Genomic DNA, 21,881 nt, shown 5'->3' with positions numbered 1-21,881 from the left:
TGCACAAACATAATATTATCCAACCTTCTCATCTTCTGAAATTGGAACTTAATCTGTGAACAAGCTCATATACATAAGGCTAAAAAAATATCTAAAAAAAAACAAACAAACATACAAATGATGCAGAGCGATATTAAAAAAAAAAAAAAGTCAAAACAAATAAGATATCTAAAATCAAATAAATACATAAACAAACAAATAAATAAATAAATATTAGAAACAAAACAATTGATTTCTAAATTGTTGCAAAAAAAAGCCAAGACTAGAAAAACAAAACAATGAGGCAAGATCATTAACTAGAACAAAACGGAGTTGACTGTCTGAAGACTTGAACTGTATAACAAACATGCTGTGCGGATAATAGGACTGTTGTGAGAGATTTACTACAAATACTTCCTGTACAAAATATTCATTAAGTAACAAAATTATTACAAAAGTAACAGACTCAGAGTAAAAGTCCTTCACATTATGCTGGTCTGCTGAGAAAATTCTATTAATGATATGCAGTTAAGTAAAATGCTCACCATATACTTGCCCACCAAAATAATTGTAACCACTGCAGATACCTACATGTATGTCTAATATAAAAATTAAAACAAAAAAATAATGTCTATTCGCTTAAACTGGAACATTTATGAAGCGCAATATCCACTGAATGTGCTTAGAGCGCTTTAAAAGGGGTCCCTAGCCAACAGCAACATGTAGAACGAGACATGGCGTCTGTTAGGTGATGTTACAATCTTTTTTTTTCGGCAGAGGCAAGCTTTTAAGGCCAGGTACTCATTTTACACCTGAATTCGGTGAGAGAATGTGAGTAAAGGGCCTTTTCAAAGGACTTAATTATGCACTGAGCAAGGCTCGAACCCAGGAACTTCCAATTCGAAAGCAAGTGTCATAACACAAGACCATATAGCAGATTAAGGTATCTAGTTTAAGCCATTCTATTCTACCTATTATGTGTTTAGATACTAACTTCACATTTTTATTAAAATCTTAAAATTAGGATGAGCAACATGAGAATTAAGATATCAAAATATATGAATATAATTTAAAAAAAAAAAAAACCCCTGCAAAAGTAACATTAAAAAAATAAAACACAACGACCGTCCAGAACAAACCAAACAATCCCCCAAAAAACAATTAACAATAACAACAGTGATAAAAATAATCATTAATATATAGAAATAGGTCAGTGTGTGTGGCTTGGTAGGGAATGTCTTCATGATTGTTTCCTTCACAATCTCATAACATTTAAATCATCATTAAAACAAAAACTGACATTGTCACGAAATGCATGATATCAATCAAAGTCACAATGTATCCTCATTATACAAATCACCAGAGAAATTGTATTATTTAAAAAAAAAAAATTATACACATATATATTCTGGAAACAGACATACCAATAAATCTTCTTTTTAAAAAAAGAAAAACTTCCAGATAGGATGGAAATGAGGACAACCTAGTAATAGTTATCTATGATATGAAGAAATAAAACAGTTTATATCATTATTGTACTCCCCCACCCCATCCCCTAGACAGGAACCTAGAAATCGCTCTTTATTATTACTAAAGGGGTGTAATAAAGGGTTACAAATGCAGAATATATAAAATTAAAATATGGAATCAATTATTTTTTCTCAAACTAGCAAAGCAAGAAATATGGACCGAAAACAATCAAATGAATTTATTTACATTGGCAGCGCAATGATTAAAAACTTAATTACAATAGGCGGTAGGAAATTACAAATAAAGAGAGAAAAATTCCACATGTATCTGCACACATCTACTGTTTAATAGTTCACTATTTAATATATACATATATATATATACATATATATACATATATATAAGCAAAGCACCAATACTACAATACTAAATTGTTTTAAAAGCACAGTATATACAAAGGCATATACAGTGTTTTTCAGTTAAACGCTAGAATAGATTCAAGACTAGTCGTAACTAAAATAAATATGAGAAGCCCAAATTGGCTCAAACTGTTACCACATTTAACTCATATGCCAATCCAGCTACGTATACACATTGTGCATATAATTTTTTTGTGTCCAAACAGCAGAGAAAACCTAGAGATAGGTGAGAAAATTCACTGTTTTTTTTTTTTTAGTTTTTGACTGATCAGCACACATAAAAAAGTCTGGGATTGTCTGAACATACAATAGAAGACAGACAATGTCTTTGATGAATTGCATAATGGTGTATGTTGATCGATTCAGGTTGCCTTTATTTTTGTCAATTTTTTATTATTTGGGAGAATGAATGTGGTATCTTTACCTGTGAAAACCTGAATCATACAATTCAATATCAACAAGCTCATTTTTAGTTGATTGAATTGTATGCCTGATTATTAAAATCTATTTTAGCCAATGATCTGAATCTCAGGGATTTAATCAATTTAATTTTACATGATTTTCAATGCAAAATAATAATAAATAAAAGATAAATGTTCCAATACATTTAAGATGAATTGATTTGATTTACATTATATAGCTTTTTAAAATAAATGCTAGCTAAGCAAACTGTATCCTGAAGACCATGGATTCATCTTTATTTGGGGCTAGGTGGATCCATCTAATTAAAATTAGTTGTCTGATCTTTTTTATAAGTCTTACTTTACACAGAAGTAAGACCCAGCTACTCATTTATTGCTGGAAAAGTAAATTGTCAGGACCACAGAACTAGTTCTGTCCTTAGAACAAACTTCACAGTTTTTAAATTAAAAATTCAACTTTCAACATCTGGTTTATCTCGAAAAAATGTCAGGTTACATTTAACATCAGGCCTTTTAGTTCCATTCAAAAAATTTTTAAATCAAGATCTAACAAAAGCTTTCATGCGTAAGATATATTTATCAAATGTGATTTTTAAAATAAGAGAATACATTGTTCCAGCATGAAAAACCCCCCCAGCATATCTGACATGTCTAATTCAAATAGTGAAATATAACAAAACAATACCTTGTCAATGACTTCTGGTAATTATAATAGGAAATCAAATTTATGTTCATCTACATTGGTCCGGAGCCCCTAATATTATAGACTGATCACTTCTTTAATCCTAGCATAAATAATATCTTAAAAAATAAAAATTAGTGCAGAATTATGAAGTACCTCATGTGATATGTAATGTCACAGAAAAGATAACAATCTCATATGAGAAACAAAAAATTAAGCTGTGACAAAGGTTCAATTTTTTATTGTAAGTGTTAAAAATGTTTAGTTTGTTCATTTTTAACAATGAATCGGGCTTAAGAAACTAATCATGGGGTGAGATGGCAAAGTGAGTGAGACATTGCATTTACACTCACAGCAACACAAGTCCCAACTCTCCTGGTGAAAAATTTTAACTGAAAACTGTCGTCAACTACACCAAAAACATGTGCAGCCTTGACTGAAGCTACCTGCCCATGTCATACGTGCCTCTCACCCGTCAAACGCTAAAATGGTCAAAGAAAATTTTCTTCATTTTCTGTCTGTGCATTGTGCAGGCCTCTATTCTCCAAAACAAAATACAACAAAAGAGAGGCCTGAAACTCCTTTCCCTCCCAGCTTTCATCAGAGCTTTCTGAAAGCAGATAATTGACAAGTTCATGCAATCTGTTTGTGAAATAGTCATTTGAAAATGGCTCAAAATCATCCGTCTGCAGGGAATATATTACTAAAAATAGCTCAGTCTCAAATAACACTGAAATTGGTACTATGCCCAGGATTTCCTGGGGCTCCTCTCAAATAAAGTTTGTGTTGTATACACTGAACAACATTAAAACATAACTAATAACCAAATGGATAAATTGAAGTTTAAAGAAACAAACAATTTTTAAACTTTGCCTCACCATTAATAACCAAAGAACCATTTGTCACAACTTAATTCACTAATTCATATTGCAAAGACTAGTTTTCATTTGATTGATGTTCAATCATTGAACTCATTATCATTACTTCTCAGTCAAGGACAGGGCTAGGATCTTCTCCAGCTCTTCTTCCTCTTCTTTTCTCCTCCTCTCTTCATCCATCTGCTCCTTTCTGGACATTTCGAGGACAAGCCTCAGCTGCTCATCATCCCCTCCCACAGCCAAAAGTGGTGATGGGGATGTATGACGGGGTCTGGCTGGGAGGGCGGGTGGAATGGTTACAGTGTTGTGGAGTTTATCATCTTCAGATGATGAGTCACCTCCTTGTTGGAGACTGGCAGCAATTGCTCTAAAGAAAAAATGTTTTTCAACGATAAAAAATATATTTCTTTTTCAAAAACATCAAAACATACAAATAATTAGATATTGTGCTCAATTAGCTGAATTAATTAGTCAAATAGAAAATAAAAATTGATATTAGATATTTGATAGATTGTTCCATGATCGATGATTTATTATTCAGAAGTATTGGGTGTATTTAGTTTCTTATCATGAGAGGTTATCAAAGTTAAAAGTCACTATTGTACGAAAATATGTAGTGAATTTGACTAATTTTAAATTTCATCTGAAGCCAAGATCTAAAATTCACAGGATTTAAAATATCTGATGTATAGTAATTTAAAACTATTAAACAACTCAACTATTTTTTATCATTTATTTCCCCCTACCTTTGTAACATTTTATCTTCATCTTCAGTGCCATCCCGTCCCTTGTTGAGGGCTTCATAAAATGTCACCTGCAAAGTGTATTTAAAATTAAATTTCAATGAAAAAAAAAACATTACATTACATCACCACTGTGACATATGCATTCAAAGAAATAAACATGGGACAGCTGAGCACAGCGATATGATTTTTGCTTGTACCTAGAAGCACCAAGCTCACCCCCCCCCCCCCCCTTTGTGCTGTATGGCTTTGAACAAATAACCCTTGTCTGTCCCAAGCTCAATTTGACTCCTGAGTTATTTCAGTATTCCCTTGGAATGGATTCTAAAGCAAAGTTTTTCCCATTGGAATGAATAAAAAGAATTTCCCTTATAATAATAATAATAATAATAATAATAATAATAATAATAAAATTCAAATGTTTCTACCATCTCAGAACATTCACCCTTTATGGTCATAATTCAATTTTACTCTAACCCGACACATATCTTGCCATCTACACCAAGGAGGCCATAACACAAAACTGAATCAGGCTTTTGTTACTGCTCTCTTGGTAAAATGCTTTGGCCACCGATTATAACCAGAAAAATGGTTGAAAAATTTATGATTTGCGTGAAATTCAGTTCAATGTTGCCATTAAAGATTTAACAAGAAATACATCCAAACATCCCCCTTTTCATATCAGCGCTGTTGATTTAAAAAAATTGAAATATCAATTTAAAAATAAAAAGCATGTCAGATTTTAAAAGTCCAATATAATACAGTTTCTGCACCGTATTGCTGTCCAAGGTCAATTTATGTATTTACATTTACCAATAAAATTAAAGCAAAATGGAAAATTAAAAGACTTTTGGCATCTTACAGCCTAAAGCATTATTTCTAATGTGGGTTTGACCTATAGAAAAACTACTTAACACTTCAGAAATTTCACATTGATTTCAACATGGAACAAAAGAGGGGCCAGTATCAGGCTTGGAGCAATCGAAATATTTTCAGACCACCTTCCAACCAGTCCCACCTTCCAGTGATTGGCTTGTTGGTTCTATCAGACTCGGTATAAAGTACTTTGCAATTGACTTGCATCCTATTATAAATGGGGGAAGCATTTGCCACTGTCCGTTTAGTCCTTCTGAGGCATGGGCCTTGAATTTTTTTTGATTTCTGTAGAACTAAACTGTCTTTTTTGTTCTTTGTTTTTTTTTTTAAAGAAAAAAGTCTGTTTAGTTCTACAGAAACCAAGATAAATTCAAGCTCCATGGGTCAGAAGGACTGTTTTCTATTTTTATTTTTTCTATTTTTATTTTTAAAAAAATATATACAAGATAGATATGAGGTGTGGAGAAATGCTGTATCTCAAAATAATCTTCAAGCTCATGGCATGACCAGAATGCTACTTTACCTTGGGAAAGCAGTGTAAAAGAATCTCTGCTGCTTACCTGATCTTCCTCTGTTCCAGAATCCATTATGCTTTGTTGAATTGCAAACTGTAACAGCTCATCATCCTCATCTCTTAAGCGTTCATGATGACCGTCACCTAAAACATATACATGATGATGATAATGATACTACTACTACTACTACTACTACTACTACTACTACTACTACTACTACTACTACTACTACTACTACTACTACTACTACTACTACTACTACTACTACTACTACTACTAATAATAATAATAATAATAATAATAACAATAACGTTTTGGGACTATGACAATAATGCATGACATGAACAGTGATAGTGCAAGACCACAAAAATATCATTCAAAAAGGAATACCACCTAAGATCTGTCAAGCTCCCATCAATGGCATCTCAAGGTTTTTCTAAGCAGACCAAGAGAAGATGTCAAATCAAGAACCTGGATTCTCAGATTCATATGTCATTAAAGATATTTGAGCATATAGCTGTGTTTCCTATATTCCCTGGCAGATCATGTAATAATGGTGTATGAAAACTTAGTCAAGACTATAGGAATGCAATTTAAAGAGATAAAGACATGCTATGCCAACAATGTTCATCTACCGGATTGCAAAACAAGTTAAACCTAACTTGACTTCTCACAAGAAAACTAAAAAAAATATCCAATTGAACTACAGTTACAATATTTATTTTCTTCTCTTGCCCTCTGTGTCCATCATCAATCATGAAGGTTATGACTAGTGTTTGATATATTAATGAAAATGACTGATGAGTTGGATAGTAATAGTAGCATCATCTTATTTTTCTTTAATTACCATTCTTCAAAACAGAGTGTTGGAACTTTTAGAAACATATGATTGACAGTCAATAAATTATTTACAAAACCATAACTAAAGCCATGTAGCCTAATGATGCAATTATATTTGATCTTGCACGATTGAAAAATCATTCGTTAACATTGAATGACCAAAAGTACTAAAACGATGGGCAACTTACCTATTCTACCATAGCCTTCAGGATGATTAAAACACTCCTCTTCAATATCACATGTTATTTGCTCTGGTGTTTTTAATGTGCTTACATGACGCGCTTCTTGTTCACTTGCTTGAATGTTGCCGAAGGTGATCCTAGCATTCAATACATGGAAAAGAGGGATTTCTGGGGGAAGAAAATAATAAGGTGTTTTAATCAAAGCCGATAAGTGCCAACTTTGTAAGCTGAGAACAGAGAATCAAGATATTCTATCAATCTATATATATTTCAAAATGTAAAAATTACAAAGATTTGTTCTCCCCCCATCCTCCACCAAAATAAGAAGATGACCTATGAGACCAAAGTGCTTTCAACACAAAACAATAACATAGAATAATAAGTAGGGGTAGAAATAGCTGAGCAGATGAGGCATCTCTGGGAGATCTGACTGCAATCCTTGCAGTCAGCATGTTGCTTTTTTCCATGAGCAAGAAATCTAGCCCCTATTGCTAAATTTGCAGAACAGCACTACCACTGAAGCCTGAGTTATCTCAGCTTTTCTTAAGAAAAATGTTCTCAGAGGATGAACAAAAGGAATTTTATTTATTTAACCATTCATTTACTTACTTATATATTTAATTATATACTTGCACTCCTTACCAATTTTGATAGGAAAACCAGATGGTAGTTGTAAAGTGATGAAATCTCTCAGTTTGGCAAAATGTGCGTTACTCTGAGCCATAAGATCAATGATGGGAATCACTTGCTCTTGTAGCGATAGTGGATAACCTTCACACAACCAAAGACTGGCCTTGAACTTTTGTATTTTTGCTGTTTGCTCCTTTGGACGTCCAATATCCTTGTCCCCTAGTTCTACCACACTACTAAAATATTCCTCTGCACTAATGTTGCCGGGGTTGTAAGACACTGATGACACCATCTAAAATGAAATTGTGGATTTGTCAATTACAAATGAAATAATTGATGGATAATTCATTATAAAATAAGTAGAATATGGGAATCTAAATAAAAGCAAGAATGAGAAGAAGAATAAATATAAAATAAAGATATGCTATTCATTCAAAGTGGTTTTTATCAAAATCAAGGACAAGACTTGATCAAAAATTACTATTTTCAATTTACTTTTACACACAGGAGAAGCAAACATTATCCATGCTTAAATAAAAATCAAAAGTGAAAATTTAAGTCTATTTCTCTAGTAACATCGGTATTGCCCTCTAAATATAAAAGTTTGAATTGTATAAACGTTTCATACATCAAACAAGTTAGAGTCATTAAGTAAGGAGAATGCAGAGTGACACAATGGACAACTCACCCCCTCTAAACTGGTACTACTGGCAACAGTTGAAATGGTTTCCTCTGTAGCCCCTAAGAATGACTCTAAAGGGGTCTTACTACTGGATTTCTTGGCCCGTTGTTTGTCTTTGGCACCCAAGTGCTCTGTACGAGTCTTGGTAACCAATTCCACATTATTGGCTGTGAATACCTAAACATAGAAATAAATTACTATAATGGGATTTATGCCCTTTGAAAAACAAATTGTAAATAATGTTTATTCAAGAAACTGAAAACCTCTAAAAAAAAAGGTTTGCAGAAATTAACCATTTCAGCAAATCAGCCTTCAATGTTCAACAAATTAAAATCCATGAGAAAACTGCCTAACATTTCCAATATTCTACAAAATTGTATTTATTCTAAAAACTACCAGGAAATAAGTAAACAATGGATATTCATTAACCAGTGGAAGAATAAACATTATGTCATGTGAAGTATTTAAATAGTCATCAAGGCCATACTTACTTTACATTCAAAAGAGTTAATCGTTTCTGTTTTGTCACTTCTCCAACCCCAGATGCCAGATTTACTCCTGCAAATTGAAAAACCAAGTTTGTAAACACAAATGTTGTGTTTTTAAAAATTTCTGATTTTTGTACAGTAGTCATCACACATATTCTTTTTTACTCGAAATATTGATTAAAAACTGTATGTTGTCGACGTCCGATTTGGAGAAAAATGAAAAAAAAAACAACAAAAAAAACCTTGATATCTTTTGTTTATTGGGCGAGTGAATGAAAAAACATGGATGTAATGACTTCTTAAAGCATTATAATCTTTGGCTATCCACAATATTTGGATAGGTGGGGGAGCAGTTGTAATTGGGTTTTTGCTAAAAAATAACAGAATTGCCCCATCTGGCACTAACACGATTAGTGTCGGACTTCAATGATTTACGACAAGTCATATCTTTACATCAATCTGAATTCTCATGACATAAATGAGGATATAACATTTAAGCAGGCCAATGCAAAATCTAGATATGATTATGAACTTGTTCAAAACCTTGTTTCTCATGAATTAATAATTGCATCAAAGTAAGTTAGTTGCCTCATGCATTCCTTTCAATTTGTGTTTAAAAAAGATGTATTCTTGTTTAGCACTTAACAACACTTAATAAGTGCAACATTTTATCTACCTTTCAAATGATATCCTATCAGTGTCCACATAAGTCGTACAAGCTGGTGAGGTGAGACGAGCAGCCACTGCTTCCTCCGAGGGTCTCATCATCACAGGGTCAGCAGTGGGGGGAATGACGCGTATTGTCTCTTGGTAAACTTCTTTTTGGTCATGATCCACCTCCATTATTGTAGCTGTGTCTGCATCTGTTGAGCCAGTGATCGCATTGCATCAATTTCATAACTTCTAAAATCATCAGCAAGTCTGAATGCACTTCTACTCACACTTGACAAGGACTATTATCACTAAGCAGTGATGACAATTTGTCAAAAAGGAGGAAAATCTATCGGAACGTCTGTCAAGCCCAAATCTAATGCAAAAATAACATAGCTATTCATTGTTACTTAATATTACGTTATATATTACTAACTTCTAAAACACATCTATTCTGATCATTAGATACAAACTGACTTTTTGTAAATATAATTTAACAAATTGTCATTTCCAATTAAACATTTTAGACCCTTATAATGCTGCTCATTATATCAAGAGATTATGATAAACTTTTGGCAAAAGGAGATTTTTGTTTTTATACTACAAACACGGCTAGTGTGTGTATTACTGCAACCTTGTGGTTATGCAGCTTATAGATAAGAATCAATTGCAAAACATATTCCATCAAATGAGCGAATTTAAATTAAGCCTTTAAAAAAATGATTACTTAAATCGATCAGTCAAACTTACTGTTACATTATCTCTCTATTACCAAGTGATATCTATAAACATAATAAAATGAAGTTAGAAGGTTGGCTGAGAAAAAAAAATATGGAAAAGAAAGAAAGAAAAAAAAAAAACAAAAAAAAAGAGAGAGAGAGAGAGAGAGAGAGAGAGAGAGAGAGAGAGAGAGAGAGAGAGAGAGAGAGGGGGAGAGAGAGAGAGAGAGAGAGAGAGAGAGAGAGAGAGAGAGAGAGAGAGAGAGAGAGAGAGAGAGAGAGAGAGAGAGAGAGAGAGAGAGAGAGAGAGAGAGAGAGAGAGAATTCAATTGAATTCATAACAAACAAACAAAAAAAAAAAAAAGAGTACAAAGCAAAGGGTACAAAAATATTAACACCCATATGATCCATCCCCTTCCCTTTCTATCATCTTTTCATCCAAGGCCATCATGGGTATTGTGCCACTATTCACATTTGGCGCCAGTGTGTCTAGACAAACGTCATGGGCATGGGAGTGTCACCAAAATCATGCAGCTGAGCAGAGGTGTCAACAAATGACACAAGACATAACGATGATTTTTCAGCTAAACTACCACTTAGCGGAAAATGTTTGACACGGCAAAAACAGTGGAAAATTTCAGAAAAATCCTAAAATCCCGGAATTCCGCGGAAGATTATTATCACTGACTAAGGAAGTTACAAAAATATAGTTGTCGATACAATACAATATTCAACAAATCTGATAAAGCGTGTAATGAAATGGTGCTAGACAAAGCTGAATGCAAAAATACAAGAAAAAAATATCTGAAAAAAAATCAGCCTGCCTAGACCGGGGATTGAACAGTGGATCTGAAGGAGGATGATGAGAAGTTGGTAGGAAAATAGTCCTAAAACTGCTGTTAAACATATCCAAAAATTCCACTATACTCAGTCTTTGAGGCAGTGAATTCTAAACAGTTGGTCCTGAATGAGTGAAAAATCTCCATCTAACATGAGTACATATTCTAGGTTTAGCAAAATGGGAGGGACTATTAGCAGATTACAGTTTTTTCATGAGAGATTTTTTGTTTGTTTGTTGCTTTAGGTCTCTTCCAACACAATTGAGGTTATATGAGAGACCGCTGAAACAAAAAAACAAGCAATCTAACAAAAATAGTACAAATGTAAATCAAAATCATAACCTAAAGATATCATAAGCTAAATTATAAATAACCAAGAACAAACAGGCAGAAGATTAACAGAAAAAAAAATATCCCCTGTCAAAAATACAATCACAAACCAAAGAAGCAGGATAGGCTAGTAAAGAGAAGAAGAAACGACATCACTATCGGATCGTACACCCATGCGAACATCATAGGTATATGATTCAAGGGTGATTTCATGAGAGACTGAATATTTATGTAATAATAAGACTCACCAGCAACCTTGAAAATATAACTGCGACTCCCCCTTTGCCATGTCATGTTATCAAAGCCCAACAAAGTTGTATCAATACGAACACTTGAACCTGCATGATTAAATATAGGAAGTGCTATTATTCTGCAACTAATGAAATACATAGCTTTTTAATGTAAAATTTGACATAACTTCTATAAAAATGTTGTAGAATTAAATCATTTTAATATCTCAATACTGAAGACATCAGAACATATTTAAAAATTAGAGATTATGAGTCAGGACTAGTCATGGGGGGAAAATGGGGCTGTGGCATCGATAGCCGGCTATCGAAATCCCTGTTGAAAATTAAGTGGCTTTCCAATTTCCCAGCCTTGATTGTATTATTATGATTCAATTATTTTTCCTTGGTTGACAAGAAGGTGGGAAGAACTTTATGAGCAATCAGTTCAAGCTCAAAGATATCTTATTTGGTAGAAACTCAATGGAAAGTCATGAATCGCTTAGATGATCAGATCTATAGTCACCACAAATTCCGGTAAATTGCACTTTAGTCATGGATTTTAGAGTTTTAGTTTAAGCCAATAATTTATTTGTTTTTCCTTTCTAGTCACAAACGACTAGGTCTGAAGTATTACAGTTCAAAAAAGGGATATCAATGAGATATACATGTCTCTTTTGTCATTATCTAATTATTTGTTTGTTTTGTTTTTAATGGTTTTACAGCGCTTGCAACACATTTAGGTTGTATCAGCACCAGTAAAAAGCAAGAAATTTGGATGGTAAAGACATTTCTTGACGTACAATTAAAAGGTCTTGAAAAAAAAGTAAGACAAATGGGAATTGGTTCAAATAGGGAACAGATTTAGATTCCGAGAGCACACTATCAGGGTACTTAGTTTGAGATCACCTAAAAGTCTCAACCAGACACCAGCACAATTCACCACTAACAGGAATACACTCAAATGTTTACAAATCATATGTTAAAAATAAAAAAAATAACATTACATAACAGAGAGATGATTTACAAGGAAAATATATCATCTCCCAAAACTATAACCATACATTCAACTGTTTCCCTCCCAGCGAAGGACTCCGGCCAGGGTCAGGACAAAACCAAGTAATCTCATTCCAAGACAAAGACAGAAAGCAATTGGAAAACAGACACAAGGTGATAGAAGACACAGCAAGTACCTCCCTGCCCACTATGGGAGGTCAGGATCCCCACCCAGCATTATCTAATTAGATCAAGGTTGGCTTACACTGTAATCAATAAACTCCATACCTTCAAATATTATAACCCAGAAATCCTCTTAATCTAGCCAAATTTCTGCCCTTGACACATTCCATAAATATGAATGAAATGTACCTTAATATATAATTTTCCCCTCCCCCAGTATTATTAGGAATTATGTTAAACCTCTTAGAAATATAAAGTAAACATACCTTTCTTCCATACTCTGTATGTATCACTAGGACACATCCGAGATATTAAGGGAACTGAAATAAAAGGTAAAAAAATGAATGCTACATTAAACTAATCATGATTCCACCATTAAGAATGCTTAATTATAATGATTAAAGGAAAAATTGTAGAAAAAAAAAAAGAAAGGATTTTAAAAAACTGAATTAAAATATGAAAATTTCACTAGAAGTTTAATGTTTTACATTTGTAATATAGGGTAGGTCGCCCCCAAATCAGTACGCTTTTTCTAAAACTCAAATTCTAACAGCTTAAACTCTTTAGGATTCAACCCGACAAAAACAGACAACGGCCAAATATTCATGGGCGGGGTAATCAAGACTGGCCCCAGTCAGTAAAATCCAATCGTTGTGAAGGAAATGGCAGGCCCTGTCAGTTTCGCAGGTTGTTTTCAGCTTTGATTTTTATAAATGTGCTGACAACAAATAAAACATGTAGAAATTGCGATTTGGATCTTATTTTATTTGCAGGTGAAAATCGTTGACTTTGCACTTTGTTTGGTAAAAATTGGAAAAAAATTACAACTATGGTGATGAAAAATGACTTTGATGACAATTATTGTAAACATACATAAATATTATGAATAATTTATAACTCCCTTATTTGTGGTCCGATTTTGCCATTCGTGGTATCAATTTTATTGTAATAAAGAGAATGGAATTTCGTTTATTTTTTATGATGCGAAATTATTACTTTGTAATATTTAGCACCAAGAAAAATGGTTGATAAATAAAAATTTTACCCTCTTTGATCTACCACCACCATCTATTCATGAAGAATTGTGAGCGGCCGACATAAAGACGCTACTCGCCGTCCAGGGATTACGCTACTATTATGCAAAAAATGTAACACCTTTTTGAGTAGGCCTAATAGCTAAAATCTAAAAGGAAAAAATATAGTTATTAGGAATGTGAAATTGCTTAAATCAGCTTGAAAAAAGAAGAACATTGGTCTTTGTTTCAGAAAAATCGATTAAAAACTATTTCACGAAAATATTTGATTTTTTGCTTTTGTATATTTTAGCTTTTTTAGCAACTTTTTAATTTTATTTATCGGCCAATTTTCTTAATTTTTATATCATTGTTTATATCTCAATAAGACAAGATCAGTGATATACTTTGTTTCAAATGTAACTAGAACATAATTTGGCTTTTTTACGTATTGTGTGACAAATCGTGGTAACTTGGTTTCAATTTTGAAAGGAACTAAATTCTTACATGATCGGTTAGCTTCACTTATGACAATTTTTCGAATTACAATTCATAATGATTAGTATGAATGTCGATTTTTATGCGAAGTTCAAAATCTTCTGATTATAAAAAAATCCATTTGCCATAAAGAATGGAGTTATGTAAACTCAGGAAAAGGATTTATGTGACACACTCTGAAGGGTATGGATTTGGAGTGACCTACCCTTACAATAAATCAACTTTAAAACTAGTTTTAAAAAATTTAATTATTGATCTTAAGATTAGATCAATTTGGACCATTGAGGTGTTCGAATGGGAAAAACAATTCTGCAGAGCATTCCCCATATCATGAAAAGGTTGCATATCTGTTGTACAGTAAATATCTTTTGGAGTAAAAGAAACACACCCTCTAAAATTCTGGAAACCTGAAGAAAAAATGTGATTTGAACCCATGATATGTTAATCTATATAAAGAAGGGTAATTGACATCCCACCACCATTAAAGTCAGAATATATGTTACAGTTATATATCCAGTATCTCCAATATTAACTTACCCCAGCTAGTAAACTCCCATTTCATTTCAACATAGAAATCAGGAGACTGAAAAAGAAAAAGAAAAAAAAAAAAAATATTGAAAAAGCAACACAAATTTTATTTTTTAAAAACGAAATTTGACCTCCATATGTTGACATTCCAATTTCTTACTTTGGAAATACTTATTCTTTATAAAAGGCATTATTCACGAGAGTGCATTTATAGCTGCAGTATAATGAATTATCCCTGCAATCAAAACATTTTGCTCATTCAAAAGATTAAGCTGGCATCATGCACGTAATAATATTGATTGTTTATTTCCTCTAAGGAGCAAAATTGAGCAGCTCTGTAACCTGTGAACACACATTATTGTCATCAACTATTAAGTCAACTAGGCCTTTGTGATTTTTGTAATTGTTAAGTCGTTAATGGTTGCTATTAACTGGGATTCCCAGCTCATTTTTCGCTTACAACTACAACTATACTGGATGGCTTTGGGCCTTTTGTAGATTTTAAATGATCCAGTGAAAAATATGAGAACAGGAACTGATGTGAAATATACACTTTGACAGATTTTTATATAGATGATCCATAGTGCACAAAACAATTTTATAACAAATATCTTTTAAATACAGCCCATTGAGATCTAAAATAAAACAAGACAGGCTTTCATAGAAATATACCTTTCATCAATATTGACTCACCTCTTGTAACTTTCTCAAAAGATCAGGAACACCTACAGTTCTCTTTGAGTAGCGTTGAAAGTCTCGATATTGAAGAATTAATTGCACTATTTCAGGATCACCAGTACAGATGGCTTCATGAAGAACTAAATGTCGATGGAGAAAACAAAGGAACCATCATCATAATATAATATAAATATAATATATAAGTTATAGTTGAGCAAGTTAACTAAAGGACAAAGTAATGGGGTGGCAGCCTGAATGCATTCAATGGTCCCTAATGATTAGGTAAAATAATGACTAATTCTTGACTTCATCATACTGTCACTCTAGTTTATCATTTCACTTGGTGTTATTCTTCCTGTGAAAAATGGGATGAAATGATTTGGAGTCTTCAAGGTCGATGTTTGTTCCTTTGTTTATGACTGCAAATTGTTGGATCAAAACTTCCAACATTGCAAAACTAAATTCAGAAATATCAAGAGACATTTTATATGATCAAAATCTTATTAATGAAATTTGACAGAAATATACCATTTCAATTATTGAAAGACCGTCCTGCTGAGTCAAAGAAAGATTGTAATCATCAAAAGTTTAAAGAATTCATTTCAACACCCTATTCAATATAATTAGATATTAGATAAACTAGTATTTACAAATGTATCAATCTCCAACATTAAGGAAAAGATTTACTTGCAGCTCTGCTAATGACAATGATCCTACATGCAGACATACCTGACCAGTAACCTTTATTTTCAGCATTAGCATTGGCACCATAATGAAGGAGAGTTCTGGCACTTTCCAGATGACCCAAAGTAACAGCCAGATGCAGAGGCGTACGGCCATGAATATCATGAAGTTCTATGTTGTGCTGGAATTTAGATCCACTTTACATTTAGCGTTTTGTTAAAAAAAAAATCAAAAAAATCAACAACAACAACAACAACAACAATATAAATAGAATTGTTTATTTTAAAAACGGTTATCATTATATTTCCAGTTTCCCCTTTAGCATTGGAAAGTATAATGAATTATCTATTCCATGTTTCTTGTTATAACAGCAAATATAACAAGATTATAATCAATAAACATGTATTTTAAATATGAACAAATCTTATTAATTATTTGAAAAAATACATCATCCTTGTCCATGAATGATATGACAGGGGAAAAAAAGAGGAATTTAAGATATATACTTTATGAAATTTTAAGAAAAATAGATAGGGCAAAATCCATTTAATTCTAAAACTAACCTTGTAAAATTAAAAGTCTATCAGATTTGATTAAATATATTCATGAATTTCTAAAATCAATATAAAAATAAATATCTAAATCTATATAATACCACTAATTTTGAACAGATTCATATCATTCATGGACAAGGATGATTTATTTTTTCAAATAGTTAATAAGATTTGTTCGGATTTAAAATACATCTTTATTGATTATAATCTTGTTATATTTGCTGTTATAACAACAAACATAGTATAAATAAGTAGATATTGAAAGATAATCCACTCTTTTAATATTCCCCACTGTCAAGTTTCCTCTATGTTCCAACCACAGGGCAAATCATGTTTATCAAGTTATATTTTCTTTTTCATTCATTTTCTCTTTTTTTTCTTTCATTTTCTTACCTGTTAAAAAAATAAGCATGATTATACCCCAGTAACATACTGTAATCCCCTATCCAAGATTTTCTTCTATTTTTTTGTAATGTCCATAGTCTATCTGGATAGTGATTAGTTGTCTTTACAATGCATCTAATAGATTGCTACTGTTATATATATATATATGCATGTATTCAATTTCAGCACAAAAGGGCCAAAAGAAATATTTTAAAAAAAATCGAATTAAATCAAACAAAATCAAAATACATGCATTGTCATTCATTCATTGGGCTTGGGCCACTGCATCGAATCATCCGTTCACATACGGTGAAAATTAACACCCAACATAGCTTTCAAAGAAAGGGATATTGTCGTGATTAGTTTGAACAAATCGGAGGGATGGAATTCTCCCCCCCCCCCCTCCAGAATGATTTACAATTGCTAGCTTCTGTACTTCTTAAAATGTCTTGCAATATCATAAAATGCTGTGAAATGTCGGAAGTCCTCCCATCTAAAAAAATTATGGTGATTAGGTGTGGAATGACTCAAACCATAGCTTATCTTTTACAATATATCTAATTGGCAACTGTTTAGTGGCTAGAATGAGACTTACTCACTCCACTCACAGCCACTGGCTGAAAGATGATGAACTCGCAGTCGTCAGCCCCCCAGGCAACACAATTTTCATAAATTAATCACAATTCCTTGATCTAGGCACTTTGATAAAATGTTCGAAATAAGTACACCTTAATAATTAATTTGACTCAATCAGATGGATGGGACTTGTAATATATAATTTAATTTGATATCTTATTTGTTTCTCTAAGAAGACAAATGGTTCCAGAATTAGTCAATTTAACAGAGAGAATCTGTGATCTATATGATGCCTCCCAACCAGCGTCTTGGGGCGATCAGAAAAATTAAGGTTTTTTACAACTTAGAATCACTGTCATTGAATTCGTGTCAATTAAAAAATGCATGGCAGGTTTTGGGTATCATAGGTCTGAATATAAGCTTAATTTTCATATACATATAAATCTTTTTCATGTTTGGAGAGTGAAGAATGAGGGTGTTTGTTTTTCTTATTAGGGTTAGTTAAAGGCAAAGGTAGGCCCTACTAGGTTTTATTTTTTCTTAGGGTTAGTTTTATTTAAAGGAATACTTGAGTTGTTTCCCTTAGTACGAGGAGCTTACGGAAAACCTCCCAATAAAAGTAATTATTTTTTTTATTTTTTTTTTAACCTTATACTTATACTTATATTTTGTGGGATTATTTGTTTTCTGGGAAATATAATCAAATCAGGAATTGAGAATGAAATTGAAGAAATATACACCGTTATGATGATTATGACATGATCATGAAGCTTGTTTCGTATCCTCTAACTTTAAACAAAATGACAAAAATTAGACACCTAGCGGTTTAGTCGTTTTAGTTTTAGCGAACGCGAAGGAAGACACCTTCACTACTCATCATAATGCCACAGTGACCAAAACATAAAGGCAACAACAAAGGAGTTTAAACATGAATCTCAATCTTACCTTCTGTTACCGAAATATATTAATTTTCCATTCGAAGTCCTGATTAGGTTTAGTAAGTCGAGTCCTATTGTCCTGTACTAATCTATAGACTCTCTCTCTCTCTCTCACTCGAGAGTGAGGAGAGTTAAATAAAGTTAAAGTAAGTGTAAGTCACAGTCACAGTACTAGGCACTTAAATGAATGGCTAAATCTGTGTCACAGTTCTCCCATTCACCTGTGTGACCGCTAGTTATCGTTTGTGAGCTGCAGGCTAAAACCATGGCTTGGTTAAATTGAGATATCTCTGGTATTTATTTACAGAACTGGATAAATTAAATACCAAAATAAAGGGCACTGAACGCCCTATTATTTGGTACAATTACCATTTCCCTCCATAAATTCATTTAGAAGATATTGTAATGGAAAGATAGCTTTATTGTAGTGGGCAAGAAAATCAAGCCGTTTATCATCATTCATGAAAAAATCCCCTTAAAACATAAATAATCATAAAATTCAATCATTTTCCTTTCCAATGATACCATTTTCAACTTTCAAAACTGCTTCCAGGATACCCTTTGAGCATTCCATAAAATCACACTCATTTCAAAATCTACCAAAGTAACGCCATTTCAGCTTGGACTGCCGTGGTCAGCGTCGGTCATTGGCTCCTAGCCTTGTGACGTCACAGTGTTTCAGGGGAATCCCCTTTCGTTTTTTCAGTCAGCTGGTGCCCAATTTCAGGCTGATTCCTATAGTAATTTTTGGGTGTTTTTAAGGCATAAAAAATTGAATAACTCTGCTTCTATATAACCTAGAGACAAAATTCAAACGGTTTTATCATCGGGATGGTATACTGCATCATAGTAAACCAGATTTTATACTGTCATTTGAAAACTGAATTTTCATTTAAGTGCCTAACAGTACCTTCATATTCATATAGTAGACTCGACTTATTTATATTTACTTAATCGGGACTTCGAATGAAAAATAAATAGATTTCGGTAACAGTAAAATAAGCTTTAAATTCATTTGACACAACTTACCAATTTCTTTTTCAATTCATCCTCTAATTCATCGGCAGTGTTGTGCCAAACAAGCCAGTGGATGGGAAATTCATCTTTCATTTGATTTCGAGCCATTGTGTTGTGTGTGATTTCAATCAATGATCTTATCTTAATATCGATATTTAAGTATTAGAAAGAGTTACAGGCTCTTGGGCTTAGAACATTTTTTTTCTAAACCACAACCGTGTATTTTCAATTCATAAAACCCTGAATCCTGCAAGTGTATGAGTATGAGTATGAAGACAAAAATAAACAAAATAACATCACAGTTTATAATCGGGTTTAGCTCCCGGAAGTCGGAAGTAAAGAGGAATTTAGCAACGGAAAAGATTCCATTCATTCGTGGAGGGAAGGAAAAAAAAAATAGAATAGGATGAGAAAAAAAAAACAAACTAAAAAACAAAACAAAAAAAAAACAACAAACCTACCCTATTCAATGGCTAATACATATCTTTTAAACTGTCAATCTCGGGATCGCAGGGGAGAAAAGAAGAAAGACCGTTTATCCCATCGGAATCGAAGAGAAAACTCAATAAAATGATTGGGACAATTCAGTACACCTGAGTCTTTGAAACTATCAAAACCATAAAAGCGATTTATATTAATCTTTCTTTGAAATCTTTACTGAGGTTTCAGATAGCTCAGTAGTAAAATACTAGCCTCGTGAGCAATGGGATTGAATCGATTCCAGGTGCATTTGATATTTTTTTCACTGACATCTCACGATCATCTCAACCTTCGTATTCACCTAGCAGTGATTGGGTAGCTAGGTCTGTTAGATCTAGGTGAAAGTATTTTGCGATATACCTGGGCATTATCCAAAAAAAAAAAACCAAAAAAAAAACAACAAAAACAAAAAAAAAAAAAACAACAAAAAGGATAGTAAGAGATTGTTACTCTCCGTTCAAATCAACGGGAAGTAGAATAAACTTTGGCTCCGTGGAGCTACAGAGGAAAAGAGGACTGTATCATTAGGTACGTGAACAAGTAGGCCTAAGTCAGTGATTATATATTACTGTGAAGACAGAGCAAATTAAGACAGCACAAAAATACAAATAAAACAAAACAAGTAAAACAACAACAAAACAAAACAAACAAAAAATAAAGCAAAAAACAAAAAAAAACACAAACAAAAAACAAACGTCCCCCCCCCCCACACTTTCTATATGTTTTCATGAATTGCACATTGTCATATTAGATATTTTAATTCATGCTTCCTTAAACATTATATTTCCTGCCCCATCATTGTTTTTGTTTATTCACCTTAACTACGCCATTCACGCATCTCTCATTCATCCTTAGCGACGTGCACATATTTGCAGGTCTGATAACCCAATTCCTTATGGGCTCATTGTTGTAATGGAAATCTCAAAATATGACGTAAAATAATATTACCATTACAACAATGTTAAACTAGGCCCATGCGTGGATTCGGATGTCAGACCTGCATAGGTATATGTACACGTCGGCCCGTAGTGTTTCATTCATTGTGTTTTGTTGATAAAGGGAAAACCCGAAACGTCCAGAGTTTATGTTTTCGTTTAATAAATTGAAGCTTACATATCGTTATTTTTTTCTTGTGTGGTGCTAAAGTTGTGTGAGTGAGATAAATTGCTTCTTTTCTTTCTTATAATGCCCGTGTATGGCAGTATTATCTTCCTCATAACTTATAACTGTATAATCCATCGTCTCTAATATCGGGACAAAGCAGTTCATATAGATGGCCATTTTGGTGATTCGTTCTCACTGAATTATATCAATCGCACTTTCACCGCACTTTCACCGCACAAGGTTACACAGTTTTGTATGCTGGTACATAATATCCGACTGGCGGGTGTTGTCGGTATTTTACTTAAACGCATAACAGCATCCTTTTACTCAGAGTGGAACTGACACAGAGGAAGGAGTGTGCGACACATGGACTTAACTCTCTCCTTACCACCATTTTCAGACTTTTTCACCCACCCATCACAAAAATAGATTTTTCTTACTCAAACAGAAAAGCAACAAGTCTATTATATTGATCAGCAACATGAACACTTCAATACAGTGTCAAGTTTTAATAGCTGTTACAATTACATATTTTAAAATTTTGTTATGTTCAAAAGTAATTAGAATGCGAAAATTGTTGGTTACATCGTAACGTATGTGAATATTTTACTGTGGTTAGTAAGGAGGGGGTTAAAGTAAAGGAAATTTAGGTCAATTGTGTGACATACTTCGAGGG

The 21,881-nt window shown here is 32.9% G+C and overlaps 1 protein-coding gene across 1 annotated transcript; it reads right to left on the bottom strand.

Moving 5' to 3' along the window:
- Positions 1 to 1,829: 1,829 nt before the first annotated feature.
- LOC144968509 (ankyrin repeat domain-containing protein 13D-like) lies at positions 1,830 to 19,973 on the bottom strand. The gene is made up of 14 exons (XM_078906960.1): positions 19,634 to 19,973; positions 16,198 to 16,333; positions 15,484 to 15,608; positions 14,800 to 14,845; positions 13,018 to 13,071; positions 11,594 to 11,683; positions 9,483 to 9,669; positions 8,810 to 8,876; positions 8,325 to 8,495; positions 7,649 to 7,928; positions 7,013 to 7,174; positions 6,030 to 6,127; positions 4,597 to 4,664; positions 1,830 to 4,217 (listed from the first exon to the last, which is right to left on the bottom strand). Exons 1-14 carry the CDS (start codon positions 19,727 to 19,729, stop codon positions 3,953 to 3,955), a joined length of 1,845 nt encoding a protein of 614 aa, XP_078763086.1. The 5' UTR covers positions 19,730 to 19,973; the 3' UTR covers positions 1,830 to 3,952.
- Positions 19,974 to 21,881: the final 1,908 nt, after the last annotated feature.

Source organism: Berghia stephanieae, chromosome 3 (genome assembly GCF_034508935.2).
Source record: "Berghia stephanieae isolate SIO BIC M18660-M18661 chromosome 3, UCSD_Bste_1.3, whole genome shotgun sequence".
Classification (NCBI taxonomy): domain Eukaryota; kingdom Metazoa; phylum Mollusca; class Gastropoda; order Nudibranchia; family Aeolidiidae; genus Berghia; species Berghia stephanieae.
This window is presented reverse-complemented; position numbering and strand designations above follow the sequence as displayed.